This window comes from Solea solea, chromosome 14 (genome assembly GCF_958295425.1).
Source record: "Solea solea chromosome 14, fSolSol10.1, whole genome shotgun sequence".
NCBI classification, from domain to species: Eukaryota; Metazoa; Chordata; class Actinopteri; order Pleuronectiformes; family Soleidae; genus Solea; species Solea solea.
In genome coordinates, this window is record NC_081147.1 from 20,246,920 (window position 1) to 20,264,930 (window position 18,011).

Genomic DNA, 18,011 nt, shown 5'->3' on the forward strand with positions numbered 1-18,011 from the left:
AGCAAATAAACCAGAGTATATTTGTATTTAAGAGGCTAACAATCAACCTGGAAATCTAGCAAATGCACAAGAGAAGTTCTGTTCATGATAGCACGTCATGGAGAAAACAGACGACTGAATGAACTGGTGCGCCGCGATTTCACTCAGCATGAGAAGCCAGAGGCCTATCACTCATCCAGATGGTTCCCTCCATTAAAACCAAATGCTCATCACCTATCCAAATAATCCTCCAGCAAATTATACAAAATATTCAGGTAGGCATTAGGATACATGATACACAATAAACGGCGACATACTGCAGCGCAATCAATAAGAGACAACAGATTGAGTTTAATTGCTCCTACAGTAAAAGCCTTACACTGGTTTATTTTCAGCGACGAGCACGGGTGAGGTTTTGCAGATGGCAAGAATCTAACAAAACAAACTGTAAGCTAAAAAAAAAAAAAAGCATTATGAGGAGAGTAACAGGTTCATGGTCAGTGTGTTCATATTTAACAAAAAAAACATGAATTTATTGCAAAAAAAAGATTTTTTTTGCATTAGACACATGTTCTCTGTAAAACGTACTGTTTTGAACCGACCACTGACTAGGGCAGTACTGCTGAATTAAACAGACTATATATAAGAAAACATAATAAATGTACAAAACAGATAAAACTATGTACATAAAAACACACTAAGATCACTTGCAGTAGCTCCCATGGAAGAGAGGGGGGAGATAAAATATGTACAAGTCTTTTAAAAAATGCGGAAGATGCAAGTGGTTGTTGTTTTTTTCCCCCCTCTCCACCGAGACGAGCGTTTAGCTCTGCTGTGTGTACAGCCTGTCATCCTGCCCATCGCCTGTCCTCCGTTTCCTCTGAACAAACTGGGCCCGTTGCCAAGGCGATGCAGTAATAGAGTGCAATGTCTGTCCTCTGACATCAACCTCCACCTCGGTGAATTAATTTGCAATTTTTAAAAAAAGAGAAAAATAATCAGACTGATGAACAATTAGTCGGCCGCCCGCGTGTGAAGTCTTCGTTGAGTAATGGGGAAAGTTTTCAGTGTCTACCGTTGATCGATGTGGCTGCACCAGAGGCGGAGCAGCAGTTTCCACATAGAGACACGGCACTCATTCACAGCTGAGAGAACCGGAGTGGGGGGCGGGGTTTTGCTGCAAAAACATGCCAGTCAAATTACACACGACGACTCCAGCCCTCATCCACAAAAAAAAATAAATAAATGAATTTAGCAGTGGACGTGTAAATTTGACTTTCTTCTGTGTCCTAAGTGGGATTTTTAGGATATTATGATGAGCTGTTGTGGCACTTAGCAACACTTTAAATAGGTCCAGTGTGTAAGAATTAGTGACATCTAATGGTGAGACTGCAGACCGCAGCGAACAAGGACTCTTCCACTAACCTAGCCCTATCCCATGGGTGTCATGGGGAAACGACGGTGGCCTTTGCATATCAGAAATGATGGCGTTCTACTTGGTTTGATAAGTAAAGCTTTTTAAAAAGAATGGTCTGACCATTCAGGCCAATATAACAGAGAAATAGCAAAAAGCTAGGAGAAGTTATTTAGGCTACAAATACGATTAGAAACTTATGGATACTACATTCACCCCCACTAAATGTTACACACTGGATCTTTAAGTGTGGCATGAGTGAAGACACTATACTCTATACTGTGAAGTCATTTCAGCAATATAACGTCATGTGCTGCTGCCCAGCTTTGATTTACTAACTTGCAAATGGCATCAACAGTGTTGGCTGTAGTTTTAGCCAAGTGCACGGGATGATGTAACCGGTTCAGCAAGCAAAAAAAAAAAAATCAGGCTTTATGCAAAGCAGCCTCTCAAAATATCGATATCCCAAAATTCCATTCAACAGTGTTGTTGAAATAGAACTATTAAAAATAAGTTAATTCATGTAGGTTTTAATGAGCAATGAAGGCTAAAAAAGAAAAAAGCCTGTTTGGTTCCTTGGAGAAGTTGAACGTCGTCCATGTCGTCTCCTCAGGGCTACGGGGCCGGAACAATCTGTTTAAGGCCGTCATATCCTTGGTTGTGCAGGTACTCCAGGTACCAGCTCCATGGCTTGGATTGCTAAATCAGACACAGATGACATCTGATCAAAGCAATGCCTCTTAATCTTTGAGATGTGACACGGTGCACATCAAACTACATAGTCTGAAGACTATTATAATTGCAGAAATGAAAAGGAAAGCCTTCATACCTTTATGGATTCGAGGTCCAAGTCCTTTCTCTCAGGCCAACACTGATAAAGAGAGAACATTAATATTCATTGTCAGCCAACCCCGTTAAATCCCACAAGATCACTGCTGAATGCTGCAGTTCGACCACACCAAAAAAAAGGGTGCCTGTATTATTAAACATGATGAAAACCATGTCTCATGCAGCGCACCATTAATAATAAAATGTCTTTCTGTATTAATGCATCTTCTGTGAGGATGCATTAATAACACATTTGTCAGCTCAGCTTGCCTGTAAGTCTATTAACCAAACTGCACAGATTGGCTGCATGCTGATAAACCAAGCGCCTCTGACAGTTTAAAAATAAGCACAGGCTTTGCAGTAGGTAGTGTTTAAAAAGGTACACAGCGAAAGCATTTCCGTCCCACATATCTCCACGAGACATAATGAAGGACACACTCACCTTGTGGTGAAAGTCGACGGCATAGCTCAGGAAAGCAGGGTGGTGGACCAGGTCAAAACTCTTTGAGTATTGTGGCACGTTGCTCTTGAGGAGCAGCTCCTCTCCCAGTTCTACCCCCATGCCCGAATGAAACATTCTGGAGTTCCACAGGCAGCTGACCATGACGACCAGGTAGTGGTTGAACTCGCGAAACGTCTGCCGGTTGATGTGAAAGGCCGGCTGAGAGACGGAAGTCAAAGTGAGTGACAGAATGAGAGGGAAGAAAGGGGTGGGAATGCATACAGAGGCGGACTGAATCCCTCCACATCTTCAGAGTTTCACATCTGACATCTGCGGAACAGATTCATTTGCATGCCATTTACCGAGTCAATTTTTCTTAATAAAACGTGCCTCTGACATTTTCAGGAGAGCGCACTAGCTGCCTGACAGACAATTCATAACTCACAGCGGCAGCTATATTACAAATCAACAACTTTTTAGGTCCTTGTCTGAGGCAGAATTGGAAATGGTTTGATGCTTGTGGATTCCTGTAGAGCCCGACTGAGAAATGTAAAATGTATGAAAACTTCTATAGTTCAGCAAAAGGTGCACAAATACCAACAAATGTTGTTTGTATCTGTGAGGCAGCTTCTTTTCAAGTCAGTGGCTGTGAAATCACAGAGTGCAGCAAGAATATGAAGTTTGCTTTTACCTCTGTGCCTTTTTCTTGATTCTTAGCTGACGTCAAGTTCACTTTGTATCTGCACAAATAAAAAAAAAAAGGACAATGAAAGACCAGTGACTTTACACAAAAGTGTCTGTTCTCTATGGTGTCAAAAGAAATACATGCTACCATGCTCCACTTTTCTTTTGCCGCGGCTTTTTATGTGTTGGTAAAATTTCATAACCCTGGGGTGTAGTCAAATGAACCAGCTCTCTTATAAACGACGCTTGGGTTCGACATAACGAGGAGAAGAGGTTGTAAGTGTATTGCCTCTTAGCTCTCATTATCATAAATCATACATTAACATGTACATGAGTGCAATGCAGCCATTTGATTTCAGTTCTGTTCCAGCGTCAAATATGCATAAGCGCGTGCCATACTGCGTTACGGTTGAAGCAACATCGTGCATCTAGAAAAGCTTGTGTGGGGGGGCTTCAATGCTGAGATGAGGGGTCCGCACCTGTACATGATGTAGGCCAGTCGGTCCACGCTAACAGGGTCAGGGGAGAGCAGGGCCGGGAAAAAAACGCCAGGTGGGAACATCACGATGAGGGGGAGCCCGTACTTCAAAAATGTATCACACACCTGGGGGAGCAGAGAAATGTACACTAAGAACCTCAGACTGAAATGTAAATCTCACTTCTGTCTAGCTGTAATTGTGGCTCAGTTAAAACGTTGAACACACTGAACTGTGTAACTAATCTTGAGATCCCATCTTCTTTCTCATCTTTTTGTGCCAAATAAAACCAGGAACTACTGTTCATGCTGTGCAGCAAATGCTTTTTAGGTGTGTGTAGCAATAAAGAAAAAAAAAACACTATATAAACCGCTCCATTTGATTGTAAAATGTGACAGTCTGACGTAAATCTTTATGAGAAGTTGCCAAGCAACCAGAAGAAAAGGCGAGAGAAGTTATTTGTCCTAGCAAAGACACAGCTGAGAGGAGGTCAAAATTCCAGCATCAGTTGAAGAATAACAGTCAAAAAGAAATATACAGCTGCGGGTGAAGGGATTCGGCTGATTTACCGTCTCATAGAAGTCCAGGATGAAGCTGAGGAGAAGGGAGTGGCCGCCTTCCAGCTGAAGGCCCACAGAGGCGAGGCGACCCACGAAGTGAACCAGCTCCATCACCGAATCCTTGAACCCAGACAGGGTCATGTTTCTGGGACAGAGGGCAGAGCAGAGTTAGAAACATGCTCCGACCGGAGAACTCGGGCACTTAGACACTAAACCAAGTGGTAGCACAGTGAAATCAGTCAAATTGACAGCTTACTACATTACAGAAGGACAAACACTGAATCACCACTGATGTGAGAAAGTGCACAGACACGCAATCAATTATTTCTACATCAGGCGAGTTTCGGAAGGGCAGTGAATAAAATGGATCTCTCCATTTATTGGATTATTTATCATGGGTTTACCCAGGTGAGAACTTAATACTGATTATGGCCGGGTATTAAAACATAACTGTCGATAACTTCCACAATAAACGGAAGCTAGTTTTTGAGTCTACTTTGTCTCAAAATTCAATTAATAAAGTTCTAAGTGAAAGGGGGTCAATACACCCTTAAGTTGCCTTTACTGCATTGATTATCAATGCATAATAGCTGGCTTAATTTAAAAAAAAAAAAACATAATTTATATTCTGTACACTGGGACTTCTATAATGGAGCGATCTGTAATTACACCAAGTCACAGTGAGTAAAACTGAGGTAATAACCTTAGGACTTTTATGTGTGAAGACATTTTGCACTGAGACTGAAGATTAAAGGGCACTTATCAATCCTTCTAAAACTGCAACCCCTGTCTCGATTAAATTCACGTGTGTTTAAGGTCAGCCATTTGTTTACGCTCAAGGCATAAACATGCGGCAGAAAGTCGCTGCGAGACTCACACAGAGGTGTGGCTGTTGAGGCTGATGTCGAGGTCATCCTCCAGAGCATACACTGAATGCCAGACCAGCCACTTCAGGAGCATATTGTTGAGGCACTCGATCAGTCCACACTGCAGGAACACACACACACACACGCGACAGAGGAGAAGCACGGAGAAGTTAGTTTGGAGAACAGTTAAAGCTCCGGACTAAACAAGGGACTCGACTTCGGCTCTTTATAAATACCAATAACAGAAGGTTTTGTTATGCGAGCACAGTAGCGTGCTTATTCTACCAGTGCCTCGGGGAGCTAAGCCTACCTTGAAAAACAGCGAGGATGTGAAGAAGAGCTGCATGAGGGGCTCAAACAGGAGCCGCCCGATTTCTAAAGTACAGAAAGAAGACAGTTAAAAATGCGGTTCATGCTGCAGGGTGTATAAAACTGCATCACAATCACAATTCTCAGTGTAGGACACGGGCTTTTGTTATTGTGGAATATGAGCAAGCAATTCTAAGTGAAGACAGGGAGGAAAGCCATTGTGAGCACATGATTTACAGCAATAAGAGGGCATGAGTTCAACACAAACATGTCTTCCATATGGCGTTGATGTGGCTGTTTGGGTGGTTCTAGATCAGACGATGCACACGACCTTTTCTCTTCTACAAACTTACAATACATGCACCAAAATCTGGGGTACTTCCAAAGGTGGGGATTCTAAATTGCTGACCGTGCAAATCGCTCAATCTGCAGACAAGTTGCGCTGTAAATTCTCTGCCACCACAACCACACGGTTGTTGATGAATTATTCACTCGTTCAGCTTGACAGCTTACATTTCATTTTCAATCAGTGAAAGTAACACAGTGAGACCCCTGGTTGTTATGTAGTGCACTCACAGGCCCACACAAGAACCTGAGAGGCAGACAGCCACAGCAGTGCCGGGGTTATTTTTTTTTTACAGTCGATTCATTTATTTTTAAGCAATTAAACATTAGTTGAGAGCCATAATAGATATGACGAAAGCAAAATGAAAAGGGATACTTGGTCAGTGATGGTGACAACTTACGGGAGCTGGGGACAACAGGAATGTTGCTCAGCAGGCTGAGGATCTGTGGGCGGAGGAGGGAGCCATCCCAAACGCTGAGGAACTTGTACAGGAACACTTCTGTGCTGGAAAATGCTTCCTAGTGTGGAAACGTGATGAATTAAAAAAACAAAAAGGTGTAAAATCGGAGATCATGAGTAATAGTAATCAGAGGTGAGGCTCACCTGGAGAAAGTGCTGTGTGGACAGCAACTTGTCCAAAAACTGGAGTGCTTCTTCGGAATTCGAAGCTCTTCCATCGCCACAGAACAGGAATTCTTTGCAGGAATAGCAAAAAAGGATCATTTTGTGAGTGAAAAAGGGCAAGGGAATAAAAAAGAAAGCAGCAGAGGGATTCACACGTGCTGCATCTCCACACACACAAGTTCCTTTTAAACCCTTCTCTGAAAGAAGCTCTTTGAAATGCCAGGCAGGCAACACACATTTACCTTCGTGGAGGGCGTAGCCTAGCCAGAAGTTAAGGCGTAGGAGAGCAAACTCATCCTGTACGCAGTCCAGGTACTGTAGTGCCAGACTGGAACCCAGCAGTGAGCCCATCTGAGCAGGCAGCTGGTGGAGGCAAAATGAAGAAACAGGGAACAGATGCAAGAAAAGTTTAATTGAGAGTTTGAAATGGTTGAATATCCATAAACCGAAAGAAGTGATACAGAGCTAATTTTTCAGTCATCCAAATAACCCCCATAATTCCAAGACTGGGGCTACTCCTTCATCGGAGGTTGTATTTTATGCTGTCCCCTAATGTGTAACCAGCCGGCCGCACATATGGAGATTAGGACTGCATGATAAATAAACTGAGAGGACAGGCACAGTGAGGGGACACAGCTGAGTTAATCAATAATTATAGAGTGACTGTATCATTAAACTGAGTAAGCATCTTTTTCCTTTTGACAACAGGAGACGAGGGAAGTCATCACACTCTGTCAATGCCTCTGTTGAATAGTGATTGACTGTCCTCAGCTGTCTTTATTCACACAAAAAAGAAAAACAGACGACGTTGTTCAAAAACCTCACAGCCTATGCTGGTTTTTGAGAGCAGTGAAAGAGGCGAATTTATATAGCATGACGCATAACAGTCTGAACGTAATTTAAAATGACATATATTAGTTTCACGGGTCACTGACTCTAGAGGGCAAATAGACATTTATATAGAGCGCTCTTTAAATGACCATTTGCTTTGTAACTTTGATCAATGCATTATTTATCTCCATCTCCAGTTCCATTATTCATACAGGATAGATAAATGACTGGTATCTGTATAAGAAAGTCTTTTTATGAAAACAAATGACATGGATGATGCTCATTAAACTCAAACCTAATTTTTAAAAATGGAATTACAGCCTTTGCTGAATTTTCCCGAGGACAATGTTTTAAAATTATAATAGCTACACAGCACCACCCAGTGGTTGAGAGGATACATCGCGGACTGTGGTAAAACATTTTAAAATGACAGGGAGGAATCTGATTTCATTTTAATTCATAAATGATACTTAAACTGTGGAAGCTGATGATGAAATAGAGTAAATGCAGCAGAAGACACAGAGGTTTTTCCTGGGCGGTGTTACCTCTATACTGTGCATGTGGTCAAGGAGTTGTGTAAAGGAGCTGAGCTGCACCAGAGAGACCAACTTTCTGCCCAACGACGGCTCCGTCTGAGCCTGTTGATTTACTTGGGAGCACAAAACTGGCAACTCCAGGTGATAGTGTTTCTGAAAAATAAGACAGTTGAATGATGTTAGATTATTGACACTCACAAAAGAAACAAATGAAAGCATAGGAAATAGAAGAAGCGCCGAAAACATATAATTATCATTTCAGCTTAAATTCATTCATATTAGATTATTCACTTTTTCTGTTTAACAAAGAAATGCAACCACCACTTGTTTTAGCTTAAATGTATAAACCGGTACTTGGCCTGAGATGATGGCTGACTGATTGAGTGACTGCTCTAACAACAACTAATTATCTAATTTATTCATTAAAAATGAATAGTTTCAGTAATTTCCCAATAACAAATACCAAATTCTCAGTTTCAAAACGGATTATGAACTGAATATTGATCCTGGAAAACTAGTTGTGGCCCTATAATGATTGCCATTATCTGCAGGCAATCCATACAACCACACATCAATACACACGATGAATAAGCAAAGTGACGCGACAGTTTCACCCCTCGAGGAACAAATATTGAGCCTCTACGTGTGGGTGTACGGTGTGGTAATGGTGGACGGAATGAATCTCAGAACAGACATTAGCAAGCCGCAGCAGTAACTGTTGTGTAGCAGGAGTGATTGCATACACAATAACCAGTGCATCTGACAGCTTAAATAGATGCCCATACCCTTTTCCGCGAGCTGGTCTTATCTTTAATTGTGGAAGGCAGACTGGCGCTGGAGGCAATCTGAGAGCCATTCCTCCTCTGGACAGCAATCAACGCCGACTTCCAGGGAGAATTATGGTTCCTAAATCCACTCTGCATGAAACAAAAAAATATGTAATTTAACGAAAGCTGTAGGGATGATTCTATTACAACAGCAAGATGAGCAGTAAACAGCAGAGTTCATTGACTAACCTTCATTCGTGATGGAATGGAGAGAGTCACATATTCAGGACAAAACACTTTGTAAAGTGACAGAAGGTGCAAGAGGAATGGCTGCCTTCCCTGAGGAAACAAGAGCAAACGACGACACACTCAGTGCATCTTATACTTAACATTTAAACTTCAATAAATACAATAACAAAGAAAAACATAAAACGTAGTTACCAGCTTAGACTGCAGCTCCAGCAGCTTCTGTACTCTGAAGAGTCGTACTACAAAGACAAAATAAATACAGAAATAAATTACAGAAGGGTGGAGAATACTGAAAAGATAGAGTACAGCTGAAACAATTAATCAATTACTAAATTAATCGACATGTATTTTGATAATCGATTAATCGGTTCAAAGCTTTTTTCATGATTAAAACAAGATTTCCGATTGTTTGTAAGCTTCTTAAATGTGAGTTTTTTTTATTTTTTTATTTTTTCATATTTAAAGGTTTCTGATATTTTATGGACCAAGCGATTAATCGAGAAAATAATCGACAGATTAATCGATTATGAAAATAATCCTTAGTTGCCGCTCTATAATAGAGCACACTTTAGAAAATGGGAGAAAAGTAAGTACAATGGTACAGGTGTGGATCATGCTTCAGGTGTTACAGTGTTTGACATACCACTTTCCTTTCTGGTCAAAAGGTACAGCAGGTGGCAGACGAAAGGACACTGGAAAAAGTCACAACATATACTGACTTCACAACAGTGCAGTGGATCTCACATTGATTCACAGTGGGTGGGTCACTTTCATTACATGGGTAAAGAGCTAATTATACACATTTAAAACTGACAGTGAAAGACATACATATATGGATGATTAAAACCCTAAAACTACCAAATGATACTCAGCCTCATGGCTCCTGATATGCATCAGCTATAAATCACATGAACTCATTTATGTCTTCCAGTCAGGCAGAAATTACTTTTTATTTATCACACCACTCTCTTTGTACGAGGCACATGCTCTGTCATATAATGTAGATAATGTTAATTAATATGACAACAACCTAAGTGGACCATTTACATAGAACACAGCTTGTTGCAGCAATACAAAGAACATCGGCAGACGTACCAGATATTCCTCTGTGACAAAGCTGAAGATGAAACCATAGATGGCCCGAAGCTGGTCCTTTGCATCAATCATGTCAAATATGGTCAACACCCACTTTATAAAAAGAACCTGTACATGCAAGTAAACACAAAAATGAATGAACTGGCACAACATTAGTTAAACAAACACTCAAACTTTGCATAACAACAACCAACTGAAAATCTAAAAGGCTACTTATTGTAATGTTTTATTAGATGTACGTGAAGTTAAACTTGAAGTGCTCCAAGTTCCCATACACATTAGTGCAAGTACTAGTATATATACATACTTGTGTGCTGGCGGGTATTTTGCAGACACCCAGCCAAACCATCGCTCTGACAACAGCCTCCTGTGGCACCACAGAGGCAGGAACCAGACACTTCAGCACCCGCACACATGGACTAGTCCCTACACAGAGAAATTCACACAAACAAAATCAAGTCTACCACACATTAACAAGACAATTTTAATGTTTCATGTTGTGGCACTACGGCATGGAACATACAAGCTCATGATAAGATATAACATCATACCCACCAAACATAAGCAATGTTTGGATTCAGCATTCTTTTCAAACAAAAACACACATAAACGATAGTATTGGTTTGCAAACTGAACTCTGCCTCTGTGGTTAATATGGGTGCAGTTGTTTCCCCATCTGCAGGTTCCCATGGTTATGGTGCTGCCCACAAGACTGGCAGGTTATGTGAATTGTTGTCATATGTAGCCTCATCATAAACTGGCATGTAGTGGTTAGGCTAGAAAATTGTACAGATGAGGAGTTGTTTTTCCACTTTGGCATTCTTGCCTGCCGCACTCGGTGTCTTTAGGTCAGCTGCAGGGTCGTCAGCTGTTAACCACTGCACAATGATGTTTGGCCCCCAACCAGTTCAATCACTCTGCAGGGAATTCTCTGATTAAGGTTCCAGTGGATAAGAATTGGTGAAATCTTATGGAAAATGGAGTGAGGAGAAATCCTTGGCACTACCCTCCCTTTCGCCTTGGGTTCTATCTGCCGATGTGTCCTTGGGCAAGACACTCCTGGCGGCTGGTGTGAATGAGTATGAAAGATAGAAAATGTGCTGCATATATGCGCTGTATGAGTGAATGGGTGTGAATGGTTGAATGGCAGAACTGTAGTGTAAAGCAGCTTTGTGTGGTCACCAAGACTAGAAAAGCACTATATAAATACAGACCATTTACTGTTTACTTCAGTGTGAAAAGCACGCTCTGACCAGTTTGTCCATGCTGTAGCCTTACTAAAGGCTTTTCTTAGGCAACGAAAAACAATTGCTTTAATTTTAAAGCATTATTATATTTACAAACATACTTGTAACCTATTTCTGCCAACAAGCTCTACTAAATGTTTAACTCAGGACCTTTAATACCAAGTCCACTGTGAAGGGACCATCTTACCCATACGGAGGCTCATGGCAAACTCCAGCATAACAGAGATGGCCTCTGGGGAAAGTCCTTTACTGTAGGCCACCCTCTCCACCAGCACCAGGTTCTTCTCCAAGTTATCATTCCCAACAGCTGGAGTTCCTGCTTCAACTATAGGAAGGAGACATAGCATCATGTCAGAGAAAAAATACTACTTTTCTGCTTTCACATCTTCACAACAAAGAGACTAAATATAATTTTAAGACCGTAAGTTATCTACAAGATCAAAAGCACTACTTTCACACCACACATTTTGACATGTTTTAGCAGCAAAAGCACAGGTGTTCATCAATTTTCAACTGATTAATCATCAACACAAGGGTCACAGGGGAGCCAGAGCCAATCCCAGCAGACATAGGGCGAAAAGTGAGAGATATGGACATGCCACTTCTTGTTTATGCCATAGCCGATTGCTCCTTCAATTATAACATTATCACCTTCACAAAGGAGTTTTATGTTTTTGACTGCATGTGTCTGTCTGTGATTCTGTTGCGTTTACTGGGGATCCAGTGTATTAGGTTTTGGTGATGATCTGGATACAGATTCAGGATTGTATTGACACAGTGGTAACTGAGCACCTTTGTGGGGGTTAGTGCTCTGAACGCTTTCACTAGTGCAACTCTAATTCTTTTACATTTGATTCATTGATTTGTCATTTAACTGTCAGTAAATGCATATTATAACTTGAGAAAGGAAAGTCCTGTATACAGATATGCAATTCTTTAGCACAAAATCATCCTATTTAAGAAGCTGTAAACATCAGTATGTTACATGTCGAATTAGAAATGAAAAGAATCCTTTTTCAATATAGTGATGTATGTTTCTTTAAATCCACCATTTGCTATGACAAGCTGTTTTAACATGTAATAGCTAGTCTGGGTATGAATTACAGGTATCGATAATTTAATTATTGCTAGTCAAAATGAACGTTTGAGATATTCACAATAATATTCCTCCACCTTGAAAAAAAAATCCATTCATATGTACGGGATTTGTCTTCATGGATATCTTTAATTCAGTTGTAATTTTCTGCAACTAAAATATGACAGCATCCATGTTTCCACCTTGAAATATCTCTATTTTGATTCTAACTTAATTCCCACGGGGTTGAAGATATCTTGAGCTAGAGTTATGACTTGGTTTAACTTAATTGCACACTATCCACAATTCTGAATTATTTGTTATGACACCCCCCTTTACACATGACTGAAGAAAGTGACGTCATTTTTCGTAGGCGGAATTAAGTTGTGGTATCTAAAAGTTGCATTGTGACGACGTAGAATTAAATGTGTTTTACAAATCATTCAATGTAAAAATAAACGGCTTGCCATAGTTTAAAACATCATGCTACTAGCTTAAGCCTAGCTCTGTTTGGGACTGACATCATCAAGCTGAGAGCTAACATTAGTGAGCGAACGTTGACTACCAGTAAATCTAAGTACCGCAGTGAAGTAAACTTAAATAAAAGTTGTGCGGTTCTTCCTGAATTGTTTTTAAACCGTCCATCTGCTGTGGCAGCTCCGTGTGTTTGTGTGGGCCAGTCGGGCCACCACCTACCGTCAGAGAAGAACTTGAGGGCCAGAACGAACGGGTCCTCCGCCTCATTCTTCCTTCTTTCTTTCTCTGCCACTCTCACACTCCTGTTAAAGCTGCGACTGTTGGGCGCTGGTTGAGACGATGAGTCGAACAGGGACGGTGATTCGGAATCCGACGACCCCGACGCGCTTTGGTTTGCTGCCATTTCTACATCGCTAAAACTTAAAAACAATGCGACTCCCTGTCCACTCCGCCCGTGGCCATTCAAACAAAACTCAAATTCTGCGCGACCGTTTGCTCTGCGCCTGCGCAGTACGGTCCTTCCGCTTCAAGGCTTCCCGGGAGATGTAGTCCATCTGTCATCAACCGTCAAAACGATTCAAATGACGTGAAGCCAGGAAGACTACAAACCTAACATGGAACAACGAAAATATGGTCCGTTAGAATTCTCATAATATTATAATATACTACCCATAAGATTGTCAAATGCACCAAGGCTAAATGTTTGTCTGAGTTTGGGATATGCAAAAAAGAACATATTATTTTTTATAGGACAAAAGCATGTTTATTGTTTTTATGTATCTTTACTTCTCTGAGGTGTGACTCCACTACCACTTTAAACCCACCCCACCAATAACCCAGATAGTTAATTAATTATATTTATTATCAAATAAATGACAGATTCTAAAATGATACTTTTATTTTTATAATTCAATTAATCTGTGGATTTAATCGAGTACTTGTTTGGTCCGTAAAATGTAAGACAATCTGAAAAACTTGTATACCAAATCTGGATATTAAAATGTTCTCAAATGCCCTCAAATGCCCACAATGATTTCACAATGATTTAATGATTTCTTTGTTACATGGAGCACAGAAACCAGAAAATATACAAATTTAAGAAGCCAAAAAACGTGAGAGCTTGTTTTAATTATAAAAAAGATTAAAATAGTTGATTAATTTAGTAATCGATCATTTTTGAAGCCATAGATACGTTGTTGTAGTTCCTGGTTCCGCACTCAGGATAATTCAAAGACATGAGGTGCTGCCAGCCCCAAATTTTACTAAGCCTGCTTCTTTTCTGTCCATGTAGATGTAGATTCACCCATAGCAACTCACTTTACAGAGAAAATAAGGTGATTATATCATTGCTGTTGCCACCACCCTTTTACACTTATATGTTTAATTGCTCACAAATCTAATCAACCTGTAATACAAGTGGAAATCACAGAGGATGAAGACCCGTACTTCATAATTAATCCGATAACTCAGAGTTAATACTGAGAAATGATGACAATGACAGCAAAGTTTGAACACAAACATCCCACAACAGCAGCAATAAAGCACTTAACTATGAGCAAATGAAATGCAGTGACACAAAAAAAAAAGATTTAGTCAGTCTTACCTCCAATTCTTTATTTCAAGTGTATCACTTACAGAAATATTATGAATTTCAAATGACAGCATTTTATTCCTAAAGCAAGACTTTTTAAAAAGGAATGACCTTCTTTTTTTTTCTCCAGAAAACAAAACAGATGAGCAGACCCGTTGGGAGACAGTATATTAATATACATATAGTAAAATGCAAATAAAAAAAAAAGACAAAATTCACATTTTAACAGGCAAAATTATTATTTGGATAGCTTCTGCTGCACAAGCTAGCAGCAGACGTGAGGCAACAACTTGTGTCCTTGACAGATAAACAACTTCAGTGAGGAAACAGAACCAGGGGGGATTCAACTTATTTCATGTGTACTCAAAAACTTTACTGAGATGAAAAGTACATATTTAGCAATAGCCTTCTGTTAACACTGTGGATATGTAATACATGTCAATGTAAGATTAGTACAAAACGTTTAAATAATGCTCTTTTTGGTTTATGTGTTATTGTCTCGACCAAATGAAGCATGCTTGTAATATCGAAATTCATAACTCATCAGTCTGTCTTACTTACAGTATAAAAACAAATTAGAAAAACAAGCGACGGAGACCCTTTCATGAAAAACAGCATTCTCAGCTCAACATGCAACATAAAACAAATTCAACCAATATCAAAACAAACATTTTAAACAGTGTAAGACTAGAATAAACAGGGGAAAATGGATGGACTATTATTAAAATGAGCTGAGCTCATTGGTGTTTTCACAGGTACGATTGTCCACAGTTATGTAGAGGATTTATGGATCAGGAGTTCTCAGTTTCACATTAAGAGTGTAGAGGAGAAGGTGAGAGTTTTCAGTCCACCCGCTGGATGAGGAGAGGGACGTGTGAGGGCTGTTATTACTGTGAGTGACTGCTTCCTTCAAAATTTGAATTACTACAATCCATAGAGGTGCACCAGGTTCCCTTTGCTGTGTCTTAGACCAAAGTGGAAGAAGATCTTAAGACTGCTTGACCTTGTTCTTTTCCTGATCATTAATGTGCTGTTCCTCTCTGCTGTCCTCTCGCTCTGGCCGCTCATCACCCTGACGGGCAATAAGCAATCGGCAGGTGAGCAGAATACCAAAGACTAGAGCGTGGGCATACCGCTTCAGGGGGTCTCCTACTAGCTGGTGGAAGAACAGGACAGCCAGCATGACCAGCAGCAGCAGAAAGTTGGCCACATCCTTTGGTCTGCCCGGGACAAGGGTGAGCACCACGCCGCAGCCCACCTCCAGAGAGCCAATGATCTTACGCAGTAGGACTGAGCTGATCCCAATCTTTTTCAGGCCTGGCAATGCCTTGGCATAGCTCTTATATGCTCTTTTCTGCAAGAAAAATAACAGATTTATTTTTATACATTTGCAAAATTAGTTCACACCAACACCCATGGACGGCTATTTTAGGCTGTGTTCAGACTGTCCAAACTGTTAATTGCAAGTGATCAAGTGGGATTTGTATGTCCAGATTTAACCAACATATCTACATGTGTTGCTTTGTAAAGACGGGAGCGTACCACCAACATTTGTGGTGCAATGTAACATGCTTTAGTCATGATGGGCTTCGCCACACTCTGCAACATGAGTGACTACGTCCCGCAACAGTTTTGATATCACTGTAGCGTGTTGTAATACGTCTGAGTGCTCAAACTGACACAGCTGAGCCACACTGTTACAACCCAGATTCAATACAGATCAGATTTGATGGTTCACATGTGAATGTCCTTTTAAGCAGCACTTTCATTGTGCCAGTGACAGCACCACAGATATACCCACATACTGGTGTAGGGCTGCAACTGACGATTATTTTCAGAATCGATTAATCTGTTGATTATTTTCTCAAATAATCGAGTACAGAGTTTCTCAACCCCGGAAATGATGATGTTCTCAAAGGTCTTGTTTTGTCCACAAACCAAAATGACTCGGTTTTTAATTATTTCTTTGTCATGTGGAGCAAAGAAACCAGAAAATATTCAGATTTAAGAGGCAGAAAAATCAAATAAACACTAAAAAAATGAATCGAATAATCGTTGCAGCCCTACTCAAGTGACACTAATCTGATTTGGAAATCAGAATTGACTATAGGATTTCGGTGTCCACACAGCTGATCTGATCAGAGACACGTGGATAGGAAAAAAAGAACAGATATGAGTCACTTCAGCCTGGTAATCTGAACGTAGTGCACATGTGTTTTGAACCAAATTTGCCAAAATCTAAATCTAATCTCTTTTTTCACTGGCAATCTGAACAATAATGTAAGGTCAGCATTACATCATGTGTAGGAATTAATGACATATACTGGTGAGATATACAGATCGTGACAGTCCCATTCCCAAGTGCACCAGGGAACTATTGTTGCCTCGCAGACCAGGAAGGATGTCACGTCTTCTTCATGGCAACACAAAGTGTCAGCTTCCACGAAGCAAGGCCCTTGCATTAAGTAGTCGCTCCGTAAACCAGACGATTTCTACTTTAGGTACCACATATATACAGTTTCTACCCACTAAATCTTACACACTGGACCTTTAAACATTAAAATGCTCCAATTGAATCACAAATGCTGCAAATTAACCTTTAACCTGTAATTTAACTGAACTTCATGTCATATAAAGCCTGTCAGCACGGATTTAATGTCACAGCAGTTGTGTCTTATCCACCACTTGGGGCATTTTTCACCATCAGCAAGTGCATCCCTCAGAATTTGCTCGAATGCGCCGCCATTGCTCTGGAACGGTTCCGTTGTCTGCGATATTTAAACGAGAAGCTTAACATTTACAACATGTTTTTATGCTCACATATGCGTAATTTATCAGTTAACATCCTGGCAATTTGGGTTGCATGACAAAATGCGACGAGAACATTTGATAAATTCATTCATTCATTATTATTCACCCCTGTTCCATCATTAACGAGTTACTCCGGTTGAAACAATACAGATGTATACGTGTGTTCTGTGTAATTTCATATAATAAAAGGCCCGGGCTGCGTCCACTGTGTTGTTTCACACATGAAACACACCAGCTCGTTCACAGCATCATGAAAACACAGCTTCACGCGGGCAGATTAGAAGAGCAAATGAACACGAGGACCGTGTATTTGGGTCACCATCACCACGTAATTCCACCGTTTATCGTCTGCAGTCAACGAGAACAATGGCCTTTATGGCTCAGATTCACTCACCATCTCACTGTACGCGTCTTTGCTAAGTCTCGGCGTGAGCTTGATGGTTCCCATGAACACGAAGAACAAGCCGAGTGCAAAAGACAGAGCTACAATAGTTATTGTCCTTGGCGAGGCCATGTTTGTGTTTGTGGAGCGTGCTCTGCTCTCAGCCGGACGGTTCCCACAGAAGTGACTGCACACGAATGAAGAGTCTCCCCCGGTGAAGACGCGCAGCGCCAGGGGGATGGGCTTCTGGAGGAACCGCAAAGATGGCGGCGATTTACTGGAGCGGAACCATTGATGTATTATAAAAACTGGATAGAGCACCGCCCCCTTTTGGCTCCGTTCATTCCTATGGAGTGGATTTTAGTGCTCATAAAGCAGCAAATACAAGAAGAGGTGTCAAACTGGCAGCCCGAGGACCACAT

General features: G+C 40.8%; 2 protein-coding genes across 2 annotated transcripts; both read right to left on the reverse strand.

The window, feature by feature from the left end:
- Positions 1-310: 310 nt before the first annotated feature.
- Positions 311-13,295, reverse strand: cenpi (centromere protein I). Its single transcript, XM_058650525.1, has 20 exons — positions 13,025-13,295; positions 11,441-11,578; positions 10,314-10,432; positions 10,007-10,114; positions 9,555-9,603; positions 9,104-9,150; positions 8,912-9,001; positions 8,681-8,812; positions 7,905-8,048; positions 6,771-6,891; positions 6,508-6,599; positions 6,305-6,422; positions 5,560-5,624; positions 5,261-5,370; positions 4,393-4,528; positions 3,827-3,951; positions 3,355-3,403; positions 2,664-2,882; positions 2,223-2,264; positions 311-2,092 (listed from the first exon to the last, which is right to left on the reverse strand). Exons 1-20 carry the CDS (start codon positions 13,206-13,208, stop codon positions 2,009-2,011), a joined length of 2,172 nt encoding a protein of 723 aa, XP_058506508.1. The 5' UTR covers positions 13,209-13,295; the 3' UTR covers positions 311-2,008.
- Positions 13,296-14,404: 1,109 nt separating this feature from the next.
- tmem35 (transmembrane protein 35) lies at positions 14,405-17,826 on the reverse strand. The gene is made up of 2 exons (XM_058648943.1): positions 17,602-17,826; positions 14,405-15,750 (listed from the first exon to the last, which is right to left on the reverse strand). Exons 1-2 carry the CDS (start codon positions 17,719-17,721, stop codon positions 15,385-15,387), a joined length of 486 nt encoding a protein of 161 aa, XP_058504926.1. The 5' UTR covers positions 17,722-17,826; the 3' UTR covers positions 14,405-15,384.
- Between the last annotated feature and the right edge of the window lie 185 nt (positions 17,827-18,011).

Coding starts and splice junctions, on each gene's coding strand:
- cenpi (XM_058650525.1), bottom strand. CDS start 13,208: ATGGCAGCAAACCAAAGCGCGTCGGGGTCGTCGGATTCCGAATCACCG. Junction 9,151..9,554: donor TTTGACCAGAAAGGAAAGTG/GTATGTCAAACA, acceptor TTGTCTTTGTAG/TACGACTCTTCAGAGTACAG. Junction 3,404..3,826: donor CTGGCCTACATCATGTACAG/GTGCGGACCCCT, acceptor TTATTTGTGCAG/ATACAAAGTGAACTTGACGT.
- tmem35 (XM_058648943.1), bottom strand. CDS start 17,721: ATGGCCTCGCCAAGGACAATAACTATTGTAGCTCTGTCTTTTGCACTC. Junction 15,751..17,601: donor AAGACGCGTACAGTGAGATG/GTGAGTGAATCT, acceptor TTTTTCTTGCAG/AAAAGAGCATATAAGAGCTA.